The following is a 20,103-nucleotide window of genomic DNA, read 5'->3' as shown; positions in this document are numbered from 1 at the left end:
TCCATTTACTATTACTATTTGTTTCCTTACTTATTGCAGGGGATTTGTTTTTATCCTGTTAAATGGAGACATGTGCCTATGAATGATTGGGTGAATTTTTGCCATACTAGTTGTGCTGCTGAAATGCTCATTACATGTCCGCTCCCACAGAAAGTAGTAGTAAGAGCAGTAGGGTGATACCTGTATCGATCCATATCCAGCTTGTTTCCTAGTAGCAGAACTGGGCTCTCATGTACCGCTCCCTTGTTATACTGAGAGATGATCTCTAGATATTGGCAACAAGCTTCAAAACTCTGCCTGTTATCAATGCTGTACACCACCAGAAAGGCATTAGCCCAGTGTAAGTAGCGTTCAGGATTCACTGGCCCATCCTACAACAAAAAGAAAATAAAACAAGGTAATGAAAATTAAGTTTTTAAGATATTCAATACCTGTTGTCCATTGTTTTATTATGGAGTAATCCATGATTTCATAAATATGCAAATGAAGCGCTAGGTGCTCTGTCACACCCAAAGCACCTAACAAAAGTCTGCCTCCCAGGTCATTTATTTTCTTAGCAGCTTCTTCCCTCGATCTTTTGATTCATAGCTGGATGTCTTGCTGATGTGGCGCCCCTGAACATAGGGTGTCACAGGGTACTGCAATCCTTACCCTGGGTACAGAACCTACCCCCCATGGTTTCAGGTTCCTAATAACTGTTGTCACACCATCAGCACTACAAATCCCAACCACACCTCACATCAAACCTGTCAGACACACCAGTGGGTTGGTTAAGCTGGGATAGCGCCAGCAGACTGGTGGGAGGGAGGAAGTGGAGAGCAGAGCTTAGAGTCAGTTCTGTAGTAGCCCTCAGAGTAAGGCGCTGGGGAGTTGTAGCTCCCAGGGAGGCGACAGGTTGGGTCGCAAACGGTAGTCCGGGACCACAGGAGGCGGGGACCGGTGGCAGTGGCATTGGAAAGGGTGCGACGGGCATAGCCTAGGAGGACTGTCGGCATCAGAACCCCAAAAGAACCAACCAGTACCGAGCACGGCGGAGTCCAGGACCCTAGGTCAGGAGCAGGTTCATCCGTCCTGATAATTAACCTGGGAGGGAGAGTATCTTCACGAACTTCCCTAGGAGCTCAGAGATTGAAGGCATCAGCACAGTGCGGGGGATAAGGTTTCCCGGAAAAACAACCCAACTGAAATCCCAAGTGCCAGCCATCAAGAGCACAGCTGCCATACACACGGGTAGCGGGGCCCCAACAGCTTCACGCTAAGGGGCCACAACGAACACTAAAATTGTCAAAGGTCCGGACTATCAAGTGAAACTGGTGGGAGCGGACACCTGGACAGGCTCCCCTTTAGTGAATGGATGCACAGAGACTTTGGTTTATCTTCAGTGTGAGAGTCTGCTTTGTAATGCTCATCCAGCACCACGACAACCTACAGTGAGGACTCTGTTTCCCCTGCACCCTGCACTCCCCAGCATTCACCAAAACCTCAGAGGCCGGGGCCTTCCCTACCTGCGGAGGAACTGACACCTTGTGCCCCACGCCATCTGCCCCGGTACTCCCTTCGGCAGTGGCAGTACTCCCCTTACCGCAATCCGCAGGTGGCGTCACAAACATTTATCCCCTGTAAATACCCCCTTACATTTGAGTGGCCGCAAGCCCTCGGGTCCGGAGACCCTCGAGCCACAGTAACCCCGGATCCGAGCAGTTCGACTGCTGCAGGGGCAGCACAGTATTTCTAAAGGTCCTTTATGATATGCTAATGGGCACACGGACTATTCGCAAGGTTGTGATTTTCCCTGGCTAGTCAGCTCCATTAGCATGTTAGTGTTAGTACAACCCTGTGGGCCCCTGTGGGCAAGCTAACATGCTAATGAATGCACAGCATCAGAGGATGGGCACGCTCATGTCGCGGGCGGAGGAGGGGACGCCGCGCTCTCCCACTGCTCGGGTCCGGCTGCCGCTGCGGCTGCTGGGGCCTGCTGCTGCTGCTGCTCGGTGGCTCGAGCGATGGGCCGGATCCCGGGGACTCGAGCGGCGCTTCTCGCCCGTGAGTGAAAAGGGGATTGGGTGTTCTGGGATAGTTTATTGTCCGTGACGCCACCCACGGTTGTGGTGATTTGTTGACACCACCGCTGCTCTGTATGGGGATCCCGGGGACTGATGGTATGGAGCAGCTAGATGTTAGTCCTCCCCTCCGTGGGTAGGGGGTAGTTGTCCCGGGGCCCAGTGATGAAGTGGGTGATGCAGGGCTTGGTGGGATGCAGGGACGCGGGGGCAGCGCTGTGCCTTGCGGCACTGTGGTACTCACTCAGCCTGAGACGATGACACAGTTCTCGGTAAAACACACGGCTGGAAAGACGGTTCCCACGGACGGCTGCACTTGCTTTTCCCCAGTAGTTGACGGTGACGGTCCCTTTTCCTGCACCTAAGATGATGATGGTTTCGATGGGTTCCCACCGGTAACCCGCTCCCCGGCTTGGATATGGGCCGGAGGAGCCCTACTTTGCCCGCAGGCGCTGGCCCTGAGAAACTGGTGCCCTGGCGGTGGCGGTGTCTCTCTGTAACGGTTGGACTGTTGCCTTCAATCGGGACTTGCTTGTTGGGAGACCCAGAGGTCCCCTTCACTAACGGATTTGGCAAATTCACGGCGACTCCTAGCCTTGACGGGATCCGAAAGGCCCCTGCCACTGGTGCTGACTGCTCTTCGTATACCGCTCCGGTACTGCCGGGCCACCACCTGTCCGCGGTCCTTCCAGCAACCTCCAAGCAGTCACCCCTGCAGACAGTCACCGCCGTCTGCTGACCTTGCTGTCTCAGTCCGGGGCACACACCCGGACCAGCTTCAGGCTTTCTTAACTGTTCCTTTTTCTGTCACTCCTCTCACTGTCCTCCTTTACCACTTCCTTCTACTTCACTCCTCTAAACTCATCTGCCTGGTTCTCCCGCCTCCAGGGCTGTGAACTCCTCGGTGGGCGGAGCCAACCGCCTGGCCCACCCCCTGGTGTGAACATCAGCCCCTGGAGGAAGGCAACAAGGATTTTTGGTTAGCCTTGATGTTCCTAACTGGGGTGTAGGGTGTGGTGGTGTTATGACCTGTGACCCCTGGCTTGCCCAGGGCGTCACACTCACCTCTCTGCTGCTATCGCGTCCAAGTCATAATTTTGCCTCAGTGCGCATGATCTTTCGGTCATGCGTACTACATGGGTTTGAAGCCTGGACTCGTACACCCGTCGGTCATGCGCACGCATCCTGGCTTCAAACCCATGTAGTGTGCTTGACCGAAAGTCCGGGATCGTGCTCACTGAGCTGAAATCCAGGACTCAAACGCAATGGCAGCAGAGAGGGGACTGAGATCATGCTCTGATGCTGTGCATTCATTAGCATGATAGCATGCCCACAGGGATGTACTAACATGCTAATGGAGCCGACTAGCCAGGGGAAATCACAACCTTGCAACTAATCCCTGGCCTCATTAGCATAAATGTTGCGGGCGGAGAGGACGCCACTGCGCTGCACTCGCTAACGCTCGGGTCCGGCGCTGCTGCGATGGCTGCTCGGTGGCTCGAGCGGTGGGCCGGATCCGGGGACTCGAGCGGCGCTCCTCACCCGTGAGTGAAAGGGGGTGGTTGGTTTGGGGAATTTAGTCCGTGGCGCCACCCATGGGTCGTGGTGAAGATGGGCACCACCGCTGCTGGTGACGAGGATCCCGGGAGCGATGGTATGGAGCAGCTGGGATGTTGTTTTCCCCCTCCGTGGGTAGGGGTTGGTGGTCCCGGGGCCCGGTGGTGTGACGGAGAGGCAGGGTTTGTGAGATGCAGGGTTGCAGGGACAGCGCGGTGCGGTGCCGGATGGCACGGGTGTACTCACTCAGCAAGAAAGGTACAAAGTCCTCGGTAAACCAAACTGCTGGATGGATGGGTCCCGCAGCCGGCTGCAGTGTCTCTCCCCGGACAGGTGATGGTGGCTGTCTTTCCCTGCACCTTGATGTTCTCCTTCTGACTACTATGGATTCCCAACGGTAGTCCGCTCCCCGGTGTATGGGTACCGGAGGAGCCCGTTTGCCAGCAGGCGCTGGCCCTTGGGTCTGTAGCCTTAGGCGGTAGCTGTATACCCTCACGGTGTGGGCGGTTGCCTTTAATCGGGACTTTTGCTGTTATGAAACCCCTGGGGTTCCAGTCGCATTTGGATCTGACTATTGACGGCGGCTCCAAGCCTGGTCGGGGTCCGATGGCCCTGCCTGGGTGTGCTGGCTTCACTTCGCTCCCCGGTCGGTACCGGCGGGCCGTCGCCCAACCCCGGTCCTACGGTTCCGCGTTGCTTCACCACTCCTGCAGACGGCCACCACCGTCTGCCAACCTTGCTGTCAGTGCCTGGGCCACAAACCCAGACACCCATGTGTTCACTCCTCACTCTTCAAACTCCAAACTCTATCTGTCACTTTTCCCGCCTTCAGGCCTGTGAACTCCTCGGTGGGTAGGGCCAACTGCTTGGCTCCGCCCCACCTAGTGTGGACATCAGACTCTGGAGGGAGGCAACAAGGGTTTTTGTTTGGCTAATGTTACTGTCTAATGGGGGTGGGGGTGTTTGTGTGTTATCTGTGACGACCTGGCTAGTCCAGGGCACCACATTCCCCCTTGGTGAAATGCAGACCGTCCGAGGGCTGCCCGTCCATCACCGGTTTTATTTTTTTCAAAAGCTGTAAAAATATAAATAACAGGTAAACATTTTCAAACATAAGTATTTTTGTTAGGACACTTGAACGTTGCACATATAAACAAAACATTTTTAATATTGACGGATGTCTTCCGCTCTCCCACCCAAGCGACCTAGCCCTGATGCTGCCCCTAAGAAGTTGGCAGCACCCCTTGACCCCAGTCCAGGTTCAGGCTGCCCGAGCGGGAACGGGTACGGTTACTCGCACCCGGCTGTCATTTCAGGGGACCCCACGTCCTTGGGGGACCCCTGACCCCCGGAGGATGGCCACCGGTCCTGGTGGTGGCCGGGCCCCAGCCTGCTCTGCTGCGGGCCCTTCCTCCAATCTGCCTCTCCGGAGGCGGCTCCGACGGAAAATCACCCCTCAATTTATTTACAAGCCCACAAGTTCGTGGGTGGCCTGCCAGTTCTCGGCCATGTCCATGAGTAGTCTCTCATGCAGGGGGGGGGGTAAAAGCACACAGGGTCCCTCTGGGGACAACTTGCCGGCAACGGCCGGAATAATCACATGGACAATCAGATGAAGGTTCACGGTTCATTAAAGTCATTCAATCAAACTGCTGAGGGTCCCAACGGGGGACAACTGCTTGCAACGGCGAACCGCTGCCACTTCTTAAGGTCATACTCCTCCAGGACCTCTTCCTGCTCCACATCCGGATGGCTTGGTGGAGGAGGGGGCTGGGGCCGCATCTGCTCACTGCGGCTCTTCCTCTGCTTTACATCCAGGGCGAACCAGCCCCTCTCTCCGCAGAGGCGGGTATAAGTCACTAGATCGCCCGGCAATAGATCACGACCTGGATGGCCCGTAGGGAGGTGCGAATTGACATCGCGGCGGGCCACGAATACTTCGACCTCCAGGCCTGGCTCATAGATAAAGCCAAACCCCCTCCGTTGGTCGAACTGCCGGACTTGACCCTCGTACACTGGGCCCCGCACCCGAAAGGTGGCATGACGGAGTACATCCTTCTCCCTGATCAGCCTCGCCATCACTTCGGCCCTCTGCTGCTCTCTGGCGGCAATCTCCCAGCCCAACGGGTTTGGTTCCCTGTCCCAGTATGGGACGTTGGCAGACCCCTGCGCCCGGGTCAGGCCCCGCTGGACCGCACCTACACCGGCCACTACCGGTTCTCTTTCGTGGGGGTCCTGCGGTGACATGGCCTGGACTGCGGCTTTGCAGTTGTGGCCCAGCGCAGCCTCAGCCGAGGCGGGGGACTCAGGGTTGGCTGACCTCACCGGTTGAGCCTTCGGGCCAGCAGCGGCCGGTTCTTCCATGGCCGGGTGGACTGCCGGAGCCGGGACGGCTTCAGGTGCAGCCACTTCCGGGGCCGATGGCTCCTTGTCGCGGACGGCTACTTCCCGCGGGGCCTTCCACGGTAGCGAGAGGGACACAGGCCGGTCCCGAACAACGCCCCCAGGCCGGTCCTCTAGGGCGGACGGGTTGGATTCCGCTACCGGTGTTGGGGGTAGCGGACCGAGTGGAGGAGCGACAGCAGCCGGTACGGATGGCGGGGGAAGCAGGAGGGTGAGCGGGCGCAGGCCGGGCCCCTCAGCCGCAGCAGCCGTCCTTCTCGGACATAGGGGCGTGGGTCGCTTACCCGCTCCTCCAACTCTGTCTCCACCTCGCGTCTCCACACGGGCGCCGCCACCTCCTCCATCTTGGCCACCCAACGCTCCATCAAGAACCGGACCTGGGCTTGAAGACGGCAGCACATCTGCGTGGTCCGGGCTTCCACCCACGCCGCTGTTCCTGGCGTGGGCTCGGGGATTTCCGCGGTGCCGGATGGACGGGACATGATGCGTGGCTCGAGGAACCAAATGCTTGCAGAGTCCTGGCGTCCCTGCTTTTATAGCCTCGGCTACATCGTGCAGACACACTCTCGCTCCCCCTTGGTACTCTTCAGCATTTTCATTTGTTGGGGGCGGGGCTTCACTTTCGCGCCTTCCCTGCTCAGAGAAGACGCTCGAGCGGGAGATTTTCGCGCCAAGATGGCGACGCTTCAAAATTTTCGGCCGGACGCCGCCGGCGGAGATCACAAGGCGCACTTCTACTGGTAAGTAGAGGGGTTCAATCCTGTTTGTGACACCAAGTTGTCGCGGGCGGAGAGGACGCCACTGCGCTGCGCTCGCTAACGCTTGGGTCCGGCGCTGCTGCAATGGCTGCTCGGTGGCTCGAGCGGTGGGCCGGATCCAGGGACTCGAGCGGCGCTCCTCGCCCGTGAGTGAAAGGGGTGGTTGGTTTGGGGAATTTAGTCCGTGACGCCACCCACGGGTCGTGGTGAAGATAGGCACCACCGCTGCTGGTGACGGGGATCCCGGGAGCAGCTGGGATGTTGTTTTCCCCCTCCCTGGGTAGGGGTTGGTGGTCCCGGGGCCCGGTGGTGTGACGGGGAGCAGGGTTGGTGAGATGCAGGGTTGCAGGGACAGCGCAGCGCGGTGCCGGATGGCACGGGTGTACTCACTCAGCAAGAAAGGTACAAAGTTCTCGGTAAACCAAACGGCTGGATGGACGGGTCCCGCAGCCGGCTGCAGTGTTTCTCCCCGGACAGGTGATGGCGGCTGTCTTTCCCTGCACCTTGATGTTCTCCTTCTGACTACTATGGATTCCCAACAGTAGTCCGCTCCCCGGTGTATGGATACCGGAGGAGCCCGTTTGCCCGCAGGCGCTGGCCCTTGGGTCTCTAGCCTTAGGCGGTAGCTGTATACCCTCACGGTGTGGGCGGTTGCCTTCAATCGGGACTTTTGCTGTTATGAAACCCCTGGGGTTCCAGTCACATTCGGATCTGACTATTGACGGCGGCTCCAAGCCTGGTCGGGGTCCGATGGCCCTGCCTGGGTGTGCTGGCTTCACTTCGCTCCCCAGTCGGTACCAGCGGGCCGTCGCCCAACCCCGGTCCTATGGTTCCGCGTTGCTTCACCACTCCCGCAGACGGCCACCACCGTCTGCCAACCTTGCTATCAGTGCCTGGGCCACAAACCCAGACACCCAAGTGTTTACTCCTCACTCTTCAAACTCCAAACTCTATCTGTCACTTTTCCCGCCTCCAGGCCTGTGAACTCCTCGGTGGGTGGGGCCAACCACTTGGCTCCGCCCCACCTGGTGTGGACATCAGACTCTGGAGGGAGGCAACAAGGGTTTTTGTTTGGCTAATGTTACTGTCTAATGGGGGTGAGGGGGTGTTTGTGTGTTATCTGTGACGACCTGGCTAGTCCAGGGCGCCACATAAATATAAACCTATATTAAGCATTACTGTTCCCCCTAAAATAGACCCATTTGCCTAGGATAGGACGCTACCTTAGGCCCCTATGCTCTGCTCACCCTCCTGCTGAATGACGCTATCTTAGAGAAGATGTGACGGCAATGCTGGAAGTCGCTTCCTGCAGCATCACTGAAATATTAATCATCTTTATTTCTATAGTCATCTTTATTTCTATAGCGCCAACATATTCCGCAGCGTTTTACAATTCAGGAGGCTCATATACATATACATATCATATACATAAACATATACAAACAAGTAACAATTATAGAAGATACAATATTTAAAGGGAAAAAAGGCAACCCTGCTCGTGAGAGCTTACAATCTACAATGAGATGGGGGGACGGGCAAGGTACAAGTGCTTATTTACAATAACAATCCAGCCATCTCAAGGAAATGGGGGATAGATAATGGCTTCCTGGACCAATAGGCCAGAGCCTTGAGATGCATTTGGGTGCCATGGAGTTTGACGTGTGGTTATGTTCTGAGAAGTTGTAGAGGGATTAGGTGAAATTAGTTTGGCTAGGGAGTGTGATAGGCCGCCCTAAAAAGATGCGTTTTTAGGGAGCGTCTGAAGCTGAGTAAGTTGTGATTTGTCCTAACTTCTTGGGGTAGAGCATTCCAGAGGTTTGGTGCAGCTCGGAAGAAGTCTTGGATTCGGGAGTGGGAGGTTCGAATTAGTGTGGATGTTAGTTAAAAGTCATTTGCAGAGCGTAGAGAACAGGTGGGATGATAGACAGAGAGGAAGTTGGAGATGTGTGGGGGTGCCGAACTGTGGAGAGCTTTGTGGGTGAGAACAAGCAGTTTGAATTGGATCCTGTGATATATGGGCAGCCAGTGCAATGACTGGCACAGAGCAGAGGCATCCGAGTAGCGGTTAGCCAGATAGGTGACCCTGGTTGCTGCATTAAGGATGGACTGTAGAGGAGAGAGTCTAGTTAGGGGTAGACCAATTAATAGAGAGTTACAGTAGTCAAGGCGAGAGTGGATCAGGGTCACGGTGAGGGTTTTTGTCGTTTCCATTGTGAGAAAGGGGTGGATTCTAGAGATGTTCTTGAGGTGCAAGAGATTGTATGTGGGAGGTGAAGGAGAGTGTCAAGTATAACCCCCAGGCAGCGGGCTTGCTGCCTAGGACTTATCGTTGTGCCACACACAGATAGGGAGATGTCAGGTTTAGGAAGGTTGGGAGATGGAGGAAAAAGCAGAAGTTCAGTTTTGGAAAGGTTAAGTTTCAGATAGAGAGCAGACATGATGTTGCAAACTACAGTCAGGCAGTCACTTGTGTTCTTTAGTACAGTGGGGGTGAGCTCAGGGGATGAGGTGTATAGCTGTGTGTCATCAGCATAAAGATGGTACTGGAAGCCAAATCTGCTGATGGTCATTCCAATTGGGGCAGTGTAGAGGGAGAAAAGAAGAGGGCCTAGGACTGAACCTTGAGGGACCCCAACAGTGAGAGGAAGAGGAGAAGATGTGGAGCCAGCAAATGATACGCTGAATGAGCGGCCAGAAAGATAGGAAGAGAACCAGGAAAGAACAGTGTCCTTTAGGCCGATAGAATGGAGTATAGAGAGAAGGAGATGGTGGTCAACAGTGTCGAAGGCGGCAGAAAGGTCAAGAAGAATAAGCAGAGAGTGGTCACCGTTACGTTTTGCTGTACTCGGTGTTTGGAGGTTCTGAGAGTGAGGGGTGCTACTTGGTCCAGGGTGCTTCTGAGTGTCATTGTAGTGCTTTACAGCCAGATTAGGACAGGAAAGTGAGGAGATAGGGGATAGTGATAAGTGTAGAGAGTCTGTAAGCGTCTGAGAGTCAATGGCCTGTAGGTTTCTGAATGTTTGATAGGTGGGAGTGTGCTGGGGCGGACGAGGATTTGTGAGCTTGAAGGAGAGGATGTTGTGGTCAGAGAGGGGAAGAGGTGAGTTGTCAAAGTGAGAGATGAAGCGGAAAAAGACCAGGTCAAGGGTGTTACCATCTTCATGTGTCTCAGTAGATGAGAGCTGTGAGAGGCCAAGGGAGGTGGTTAGAGATAGAAGCTGAGATGCAGATAGGGAGAAGGGGCTGCTCATGGGGATGTTGAAGTCTCCTAGGATAAGGGTTGGTAATTCAGAGGACATGAAGTGTGGCAGCCAGGCTTAAAAGTGGTCAAGGAACTGGGTGGGTGAGCCTGGTGGACGGTATATGACAGCTACTCTGAGGGGAAGGGGATGGAAGAGCCTGATGGTGTGGACCTCAAAGGATGGGAATGAGAGTGATGGAGCTGGGGGGATGACCTGGAAAGTGCATTGTGGAGACAGGAGTAAGCCGACTCCACCACCATGTCTGTTTCCAGGTATTGGTGAATGGGTAAAGTGTAAACCACCATGAGAAATGGCAGCAGGGGAAGCAGTGTCAGAATCCTGAATCCAGGTTTCAGTGAGGGCTAGTAGGTTTAGAGAGTTATTGAGAAAGAGGTTGTGGATGTAAGGAAGCTTGTTACATATGGACCGTGGATTCCAGAGAGCACAATTAAAAGAGGGAAGTGAGGGTGTACAAGTAATGTTAATAAGATTATCAGGGTTTCTATGGGAGGTGGGGGAGGGGGTAAAGTTAGCATGGGGTGGCCCGGGATTAGGAGAGATATCACCTGATAGAAGTAGGAGTAGTAGGAGAAAGATCAGATTGTTTTTGGACTTGTGGCATGTCTTTTTGTGTGATAGCCTGGAGCATGAAGGATTGAGGTTATTCAGATAGGTGAAAAGGGCCTGGGAGCTGTACATAGGAGAGGGGAGGAGAGAGGGACTGATGTGGATGAGTGGTGATGGAGGGGGGACAGGGCGGTGAAAGTGGACAGTAAAGGCACATAGGATGATAGAGATGGAAATAATAGTCATGGTGGAAACCGAGTATCAAAGATTAGTTTACCTGACTCCTGCCCTGACTAACTGCCATTGAAATAACTCCCCAGCACTTAGCAACGTTGGCACTTTGCAAAAGGTGGCACACGCATGCAGGCACCCCTTAAGAGAGCCCCAGATATATAGGGAAGGCTAGAGGAATAGGTAAGAGGGATTGTAGGAGCTCAACTTGTTAAGGGAAATTAACAAAAGGTAATCACATCAGGGAATAATTAGTGAATCAAAGGGCAGGACATTCTACATACAGCCTGACTCCAATCTTCACAATCACACCTTCCACCATCAGATAACATTTTCAAAGAGGAAACTAGTCATATATAAGTGAGTATCAAACTAAATGTAAAGGTGTCATAGCAAAAGTTACAGCAAGCAGGATTGTAGTTGTACCAGAAAAGAGGGTTCAGCAAAGATATAATGTTTTTTAGAGCCTCACTTTAGTCATTTTTTTTTTATTTGCCCCTTTGATAACTGCGGCAGTGAAGCATAAGGTCAGTGAACTCCCGTCTCTCAACCTAATGGTGAATTTCAGTTCCCTGGGATTTTATTGCACTGTGGTCACCGAGTCCTCAGCCAAGGTCAGCCGGTTGGAGTACAGATAGTACAGTTCACGGCTTGTGCATTTTCAGCTAATACCAAGAAGTCCTGATCATTTCTACCTCACTTCAAAGGCCCTTTTGAGTTTGCTGGAAACTCAGATCAAAAGATTCATTGTCCAGCACCGGAGCACTCTGTCTGTCTTACAACCTGAGCAGAGTCCACCAGATCCCAACAAAGAGGCTCACTATCTTTGTGTACAGCACAAAACAAGCTTCAGAATTAACCCTTTATTGCTGTTTGAAAACTAAACTTATATTTGATGACTAAAACTGAATTATAAAATATTCTGGAATAATAAAGTGCTCTCTCTGGTACTTCTCCAGTTGTGGCTACAACCCCCATTGTGTGCTACCTATGATGATCTGTGTCGCAGATTCCAATGAAATTACCGAACAGAATAGTGCGGTATCATTTTGTGTGGTAAAATCCTGGACATGTAAATGTGACTTACCACAATATAGTCAATGGGGTCTGTTGGGCACTACTGGTGTCCAGCATGAAAGGGATTGTTGGTAATTTATTTGTTCTGCTACCATAAGGGTGCATGCCCACGATCAGGGTTCACAGCGTTTCGGATGCTCTGTGTTTTTGCTGCGTCCATAACGCTGCGTTGTACAGTACAAGCACAGTGTATGGAATTTCTAGAAATCCCATGCTCACTGTGTTTGCTTTTCCCGCAGCGAAAACTGACCTGCGGTGTGGCTTTCTGAGCATCAGCATGTCAATTCTTTGCTGTGGAGACACAAGTGTTCACCACAGGGAGAACACAAGCGAGAGACCGCAACTGCCCGAGCCCGGATCATGGGCACGAGCAGCTGCGGTCTCGTACGGAGGAGACTCACAGCCTACAGGTCAGGACCCGCCACGTTCAGTGTGTCCTGATCATATGTAAATACCCTAAGGCTATGATGTTTACATAGCGTTCTTGGCTCATTTTTTTCCGCAGTAAAACCTTATCTTGTGGCAAGAAGTCTCTTGGTGGGTTTCTGCGTTTTTGGTGCAGTTTTTATGGCATTGTTGCTACATTTTTTGCACTTCTTCAATGATTTGTAGGGTGAAAAACCATGGCAAAAATACTGAAAAGAATTGACATGCTCATGTAGCACCCAGGGATATGGGGTACTCAGTTCAGGCAGTGTACGTCTTGGGGAATGTCATGATGGTGGCCGTTACCCGGTTCTGTGCCCTGGGCCCTTTTTGTTATGGGGATATTTACAGGGGACATTTGAATAGAGTTTATTCGTGACGCTACTTGCGGTGTTACAGCCAGGTATAGGGAGCAGCCTCTGCAGGTATGAGCAGCTAGTATGGGTTTCCTCCGCAAGTAGGGTATTGCCCCAGCGGGTGTATGGTGCGGTGGGCGTCGGAAGAAGGAGTCCAGACAGGTATTCAGTGCAACTGGTTTACTTACTTTAGATGTTAACTGGTTGTCCGAGGCCAGCTGGTTTCGCCTCCAGGTCCCCTTCGTCCCAGTGCCAGTCTGGTTCCCTGGTACCTTCTTCCCCTCACCTTTCTCTGGTAAATGGGTCCCCGTGGTATAGAACACTGGGGGTCCCCGGTCTGTGGTTTGTCTACTTCTGTCCGCCTGACGTTAGCGTGAACCCTGTGGGGTTGGAGTCTCTGGTCCTGTCCCCGGTTCTCCCGTTGCTACTGAGTCTTCGGATTCTGTTGGGTCAGCAAGGTCCTTGATGGTCCCCTTTGCTGTGCATGTGTTAACAGGCCGGCTTGAAGCTCTTTCCTGTCCTATGGTCCTGTACCCCGTCGGTGCGTAGTTCCGGGAGTACTCCACCGGCAACCACTTCTCCTGGGTACCAGGTCACCGTTAACCCGAGTCAGGGTGTCACTTCACTTCCACCTTCGCTCTTCCACAGTCACTACTCAACTGACTACTCTCCACAGTCTGCCCCTCCCACCTAGTCAACTAGTGGACTGGAGTGGCTCCACCTTTAGGCGGCCATCCATGGTCCCACCCTAGCTGAGTCCCATTGTATGGGGGATTGTTGGGGAAAACTGGGATTACCTGGGTTTTTGGAGCTACCGACACTGGGGTTCTGGGTACCTAAGGGGGTATGCCATGCATCCTGGTGGGGATGCAGAACCTTGTAGCACCTTCACTAGTGCTTCAGGGGCGCTACATTCATTCCTTCAAAAATGCAGCAAAAACCAAGGAGGTTGACAAAACAACCAGGAAAAAAAAACGCAGGTGTTTTGTGTGTGTGTGTGTGTGTCTGTGTGTGTGTGTGTGTCTGTGTGTGTGTGTGTCTGTGTGTGTGCACATAAGATTTCAGGAATTTCATAGACTTTGCTGGGACTGTGAAGGCAAAGGTTTTTTTTAGCATGAATTTGCATAAAACCAAGGCATAAAACATGCTAAAAAACGCTGTAAAAACACTCTGTGTGAAAATAGCCTAAAGGCCGCTTTACACGCTGCGATATCGTTACCGATATTACTAGCGTGCGTACCCGCCCCCATTGGTTGTGCGACACAGGCAAATCGCTGCCCGTGGCGCACAACATCGCTCAGACCCGTCACACTACTTACCTGCCTAGCAACGTCGCTCTGACCGGCGAACCGCCTCCTTTCTAAGGGGGCGGTTCGTTTGGCGTCACAGCAACGTCACTAAGCAGCCGCCCAATAGAAGTGGAGGGGCGGAGACGAGCGGGACATAACATCCCGCCCACCTCCTTCCTTCCGCATTGGCGGCGGCCGCAGGTAAGGTGAGGTTCCTCGTTCCTGCGGTGTTACACACAGCGATGTGTGCTGCCGCAGGAATGACGAACTACATCGTACACGCAGCAGCAATGATAATTGGGAATAGGGGGGCATGTCACCGATTAGCGATTTTGAACGTTTTTGCGACGATTCAAAATCGCTCATAGGTTTCACACGCAACGACATCGCTAAAGCGGACGGATGTGCGTCACAAATTCCGTGACCCCAACAAGATCGCTTGAGCGATGTCGTAGCGTGTAAAGCGGCCTTAAGTCTTCAGAGATTTCTAAGTGGGAGCGAGCAGGACTAGTAAAGTCCTCCGAGAGGATATCCTAGTGGGCTCAAATTCTGATTTGGGCTAGTAACAACATAAAGCTATAGTTCACAGAATACAATAGTTTGTCTTTTTCACATACTGTACTCACCGGATCAGCTGTGTCCATAACTCTTACAAGAACCGGCTCCTGGTCTACGATTTCTTCTTTAGCGTATGTGTCCTCTGCAAAAGTATCCAAGCAAAAAAAACAAAAACAATTGGATTAATCATACATACTCCCGCAATAACATCTGTCATCAGAAAAATCTATATCTGTGATAATTGTCAGATATCGGACTGTCGGACATTTATTTCATTGCCCCCGTCATCCCCTTCTTCATAAAACCTCAGTGCTTTTCTTATTAAAAACATAGGACACATTTACCTTCCCCTAACCCCTCCGCAGTTGCCGTTCTCAGTGGCGGTCGTGCTACCCACCCTACTACATATCGGCCTGCTGCGCCTCTCCTGCCAGCTACATTTCTCACCACTGCACTAAATCAAAGCACTCATCGCACCCAAATATGAATAGTAAAATAGACTTCACTACTTTGTTCTTTGCCCAAAATATCTCATTGTTTGCATGAATCATAGAAGAAATGGACATCTAAATTAACATTTGTACTTTTACTTTCCCATCTTTGTTGCTGTCTTTTATATCTGGCAAAATAAAGACTCAACAGTAAAGGCCCCGTTACACGCAATGACATATCTAACGATATATGGCCGGGGTCACGGATTCCGTGACGCACATCCGGCATCGTTAGCGACGTCGTTGCGTGTGAAAAATATGAGCGGCCGTTAACGATGGAAAATACTCACCAAATCGCCCATTGTTGTTGTTCATTTTCAAAAAATTGTTGGTTGTTGAGGACGCAGGTTGTTCGTCATTCCTGCGGCAGCACACATCACTATGTGTGACACCGCAGGAACGAGGAACAACACCGTACCTGTGGCCGCCCACAATGAGGAAGGAAGGAGGTGGGCGGGATATTCCGCCCGCTCATCTCCGCCCCTCCGCTTCTATTGGGCGGCCGCTTAGTGACGCCGCAGTGACGCCGAACGAACCTCCCCCTTAGAAAGGAGGCAGTTCGCCGGCCACAGCGATGTCGCTAGGCAGGTAAGTAGTGTGACCGTCCGAGCGATGTTGTGCGCCACGGGCAGCGATTTGCCCGTGACGCACAACCGACGGGGGCGGGTGCTTTCACCAGCGACATCGCTAGCGATGTCGCTGCGTGTAAAGCCCCCTTTAGACTTTCTTGGAGGAAAGGTGTCCATGAGCTCAATTATTTTATATTTATGTGCTTCTTCTGAAAAAATGGAGGGTGTACAGACAGCACACAGACCAATGCAAGTGACTCGGGCAGTACACAAGCCATTTTTTAAGCAGGCCACAAATCTGATCATTGTCTGGAGCAGACTTGCTGTCATAGGCCTAAAACACACTTCCGCAAAAAAAACGTCCGTGTAACACAGTCCGTTTTTCGGGTCCGTGTTCCGTTTTTTAGGGGCGTTTCTCCGGTACGTATGGCATCCGTGTGATGGCGTATGCGAGCCGTGTGTGCGTGTGGAATGTCCGTATTGACATAAAATACGTACGTGTGCTGTCCGTGTGCTGTCCGTTTATAAAGGCCCGCATTCTTACCCAATTAACGTTGTTAATCATTCATCATGAGATCCTGGTGTTTTTGTTTGCCATCAATTGACCTGCTAGATTGGTAACAAGTGTTTCAGATTTCGTGATTAAAAACGGACACGGACGATACGGACTAAATCGGGTCCGTGCCTGCGTGCTGCCGGCAAAAAACGGACATGTCGTCAGTGTAGAAAAGCGCACACACGTACTTACGACACAGACACACGTTCCGTGTGAATTTACGTGCGTGTGCCATCTACCATTGATTAACATGGGTCTCCGTGTGTACGTGTCTCCGGTACGTGCAAATACGTACCGCACACGTACAAGAAAAACGGATGTGTGTTGCGGGTCTCAAGGAAGCATTTGCAAGCATTGCCAGCTGTCATGGTAGCATCAGGATTTGTGGAAACTCCAAATGCTTGCACTCCGCCTTTTATCTTCTCTGATGTCTGTTATCAGCGCAGAGAGACTCAGGCGTCGACCCACAGACTTGTAGTTCATAGGCAAGCTAGCAAGAGTTAATCTCTGCAGATCTGCTTCTTACTGTCCTTCAGTGACATGCTATGGGAGAATCAGTCGTATTCACTCCCCTCTTATACTGTATATGCTGGCTGGACACTTCAATTAGTGCCAGCTATAGCTTTTCTATACTGGTCTCGAGAGCTGGTTGGAAAGTAATAAATGAACATACGGATGAAGTATAAAGGATTATACAAAATAAAAGTTGTACTTTTTTTTAATGAAAAATTGCTTATTTTATATCACCATATTCTGAACAAGGACTTAGGGGTACTTTACACTCTGCGACATCGCTAGCATCGGCTAGCAATGTCCAGCGCGATAGCACCCGCCCCTGTCGCACATGCGATATCTTGTGATTGCTGCCGTAGTGAACATTATCGCCACGGCAGCTTCACACGCACATACCTGCTCGGCAACGTCGCGGTAACCGCCAAACAATCCCTCCTTCAAGGGGGAGGTGCGTTCGGCGTCACCGCGATGTCACTAAGCGGCCGGCCAATAGAAAAGGAGGGGCGGAGATGAGCGGGACGTAACATCCTGCCCACCTTCTTCGTTCTGCATTGCCGTCGGGATGCAGGTAAGGAGATGTTTGTCGTTCCTGCGGCATCACACACAGCGATGTGTGCTGCCGCAGGAACGACAAACAACATCGTATCTGCAGCAGTAACGACATTATGGAAATGAACGACGTGACACAGATCAGCGATTTTTGACTGTTTCACGCTCGTTCATCGTCGCCCCTAGGATTTACACATTGCGATGTTGCTACCGGCGCCGGATATGCGTCACAACAACCGTGACCCCGACGATATTTCGGTAGCGATGTCGCAACGTGTAAAGTACCCCTTAGACCGGTGTCAAACAACCGTGAAACATAGATTATGCTCAGATTACAAGACCCAGCAGCAAGCTCAGGTAGGGAGACTCAGCAGTCAGGCCGGGTTTTGCATTCCGAGCATGACCCAAATTTCATGGACATGTGAAACCAGAATAACACAGTACAAAATAACATAATTTCCCGAAGTGAAATGTGACTAGATATGGACATACCCTTGTACTTTATAACACTCTAATAGTCCTGCCAGCAAAAAATAAATAAATTTAGCTTTATATTCTCATGCAGAATGCCAGGAGCACAGCATCACTTATCATCGTTATGGCCCAGTTATCTTTAGTTTATCCAAATTTATCAACACTAAAACTTTTTTTTTTATCTAAGGTCCATATGGTTGTAAGGTCGATATCGGGCTTCTATAAGAAATCTGATTGGACACACCCTTTTCAAATTCTGAAATTCTGTCAAATAAGTCAGTAATACAGTTTACATCTAGGTCTGTGTCTGAATGGAACTTTTGAATATTTTAAATATTTGAACTTTATCTAACCTGGGTATTGTTAAAGTCAGTCCGACCCACCAGTAGCAGAGGTGGACCAGTAGCAGACTATTACATGAAAACAGGACCAAAGGTCCAGCAGGTGACAAACCCTTCTGGTGCTGACATTGGAGCAAGTGAACCAACAAATCTATTAGACCTTACAGAGGATATGTTCTGTGCATACAATGGGAAGAATAAGGCTAAGCACACACGGCGAGTAAAACGGAGCAAGTGGAATGCGAAAAAAAAATTACATTCCACTCAGACCAATGTTACTCTATGAAGCCGCTCCCATGAGCGATTTTTTTCTCAGCCCTAATCTGAGAAAACAATCGCAGCATGCTGCAGGTGGAATCCGATTTGTTTTCTCTTGCACTCATACAAGTATATGGGTGTAAGAGAAACATCGCACTGCAGTCGCGTGACATCGGAGTGCAGTGCGATATACGCATCAGCTGACAATGGAGGCGATAGGGAGTTTAGTCCCTCACTCTCCTCCCCAGCTGTGTTCCGATCGCAGGATCACAGCACAGTGGAATGACACTCGGCTTACACTCCAGCAGAGCAGGAGCCGAGTGTCACGCGATGAATTTGCAGTAATGCTCGTGTGGAGCCAGCCTAAGGCACCCTTCACACGTCCATGAAAATCACGCATGTGTTTCACGGACGTGTCAAAGGTGCGTTTTCCCCTCCGTGTGCCGTGTTTATGGCACTACGTGTGTTCTCCGTGTGTTATCCGTGATAACACACGGAGAACGAGAACTTTCAACTCACCTGTCCCTGGCGTCGCTGTCCTTGGTGCTGATCTTCGGTCTCCGGTCCTGCCAACTTCTCGCTGCTGCTGCTGCTTCTGGCCGCACTGAAGTGAATATTAAATGAGCATAATGAGCGGCGGTCGGAAGCAAGTGACAGCAGTGGCAGAGACAGGAGGGCTGGAGAAGGTGAGTAAAGTTTTTTTTTTTTTTCTCTGACACGTGTGTTTTTCCGGCGCGTGTCACATGGGACAGAATCCACACTACTTCCATGTGGTATGTGTGCGGGCCGTGTGACACCCGTGCTGCCGGAGGAACACGGACATGCATCCGTGTAGAGCACACGGGCTCACGTCTGCTCCACACGGAGGCACGGGCCAATGGCTGCACACGTGTGTGCACATAAACCCATTGATTTTAATGGGTTTACGTGTGCCCATGTCTCCGGTAGATGCGGGCACGGACCTAGCACGTACCGGAGACACGTGCGTGTGAAGGGGGCCTAAAGCTGATTTTACATGTAAAAGTGTCTGTGCACAAGTTCTGTGTAGATGAAGGATGGGATCTCAGGATAATTTCCTCTAATGCAAGAAACCCCAATCGACCATTAACTGAAGCAGAGCTGTTTAGCCATGTTCAGACATTGCAGAAAATTTCCACTGCGTATTTGGTTATAAATTCCCAAACAAAATCTGCAAAAAGCAGTGAAATCTGCAATGAAAATCCACACAAGAATGAGCATGTTACAGATTTGAAATCTGCACCATGCTTTCATTTTCATGTGGATTTTTCCCCACTATGTGTGAATAGGATCTTGAATACTCCATTTACGTCTATTGTAAGGTAAATTGTTGTACATTTCCAATGTGAAATCCACAGAAAATCCTGCATGTGTGAACTTAGCCTTAGGCCTCTTTCACACGTCAGTGAAAAACATGTGTGTAATGTGTGATAAAGGTGCATATGTCCCTCCATTTGCCATGATATTGGCATATGTGTGATGTCCTATCCGTGATAATACACGGAGATCAGGCACTTGTAATCGCCTGTCCACACCGCTGCTGTCCGTGGTGCTGATATCTCCCACGATGCTGTGTCCGGCCGCCGCTGTCTCCCCTCTGTAGCTACTTCCGGGTCGGCTGTGAAGTGCATATGCATGAGCATAATTAGCCGGCCTGGAAGCAGAGACAGCAGCAGCTGAAGACAGCGTCGCTGGAGAAGGCTGGAGAAGGCGAGTTTAAAATGCTTTTTATTTTAAATGTACGTGATTTTTCTGGTACTTGTTTCACGGATCACACCATAGTGTGGTCCGTGGGACATCAGTGATGTCA

General features: G+C 51.5%; 1 protein-coding gene across 1 annotated transcript in view; it reads right to left on the bottom strand.

Annotated features, from left to right (window-relative positions):
* The window catches only part of RASL12 (RAS like family 12), a 56,859-nt gene that overhangs the window by 12,482 nt on the left and 24,274 nt on the right, over window positions 1-20,103 (bottom strand). Inside the window, exons 4-5 of the mRNA XM_075346023.1 lie at window positions 14,593-14,666; window positions 181-371 (exon numbers count right to left, since the gene is read on the bottom strand). Coding sequence (XP_075202138.1) covers window positions 181-371; window positions 14,593-14,666 — 265 coding nt within the window. The remainder of the gene's footprint in view (window positions 1-180; window positions 372-14,592; window positions 14,667-20,103) is intronic.

This window comes from Anomaloglossus baeobatrachus, chromosome 4 (genome assembly GCF_048569485.1).
Source record: "Anomaloglossus baeobatrachus isolate aAnoBae1 chromosome 4, aAnoBae1.hap1, whole genome shotgun sequence".
In the NCBI taxonomy this organism is placed as follows: Eukaryota; Metazoa; Chordata; class Amphibia; order Anura; family Aromobatidae; genus Anomaloglossus; species Anomaloglossus baeobatrachus.
The sequence above is the reverse complement of the archived record's forward strand: the minus strand, read 5'-3'. Positions and strand labels throughout refer to the sequence as shown.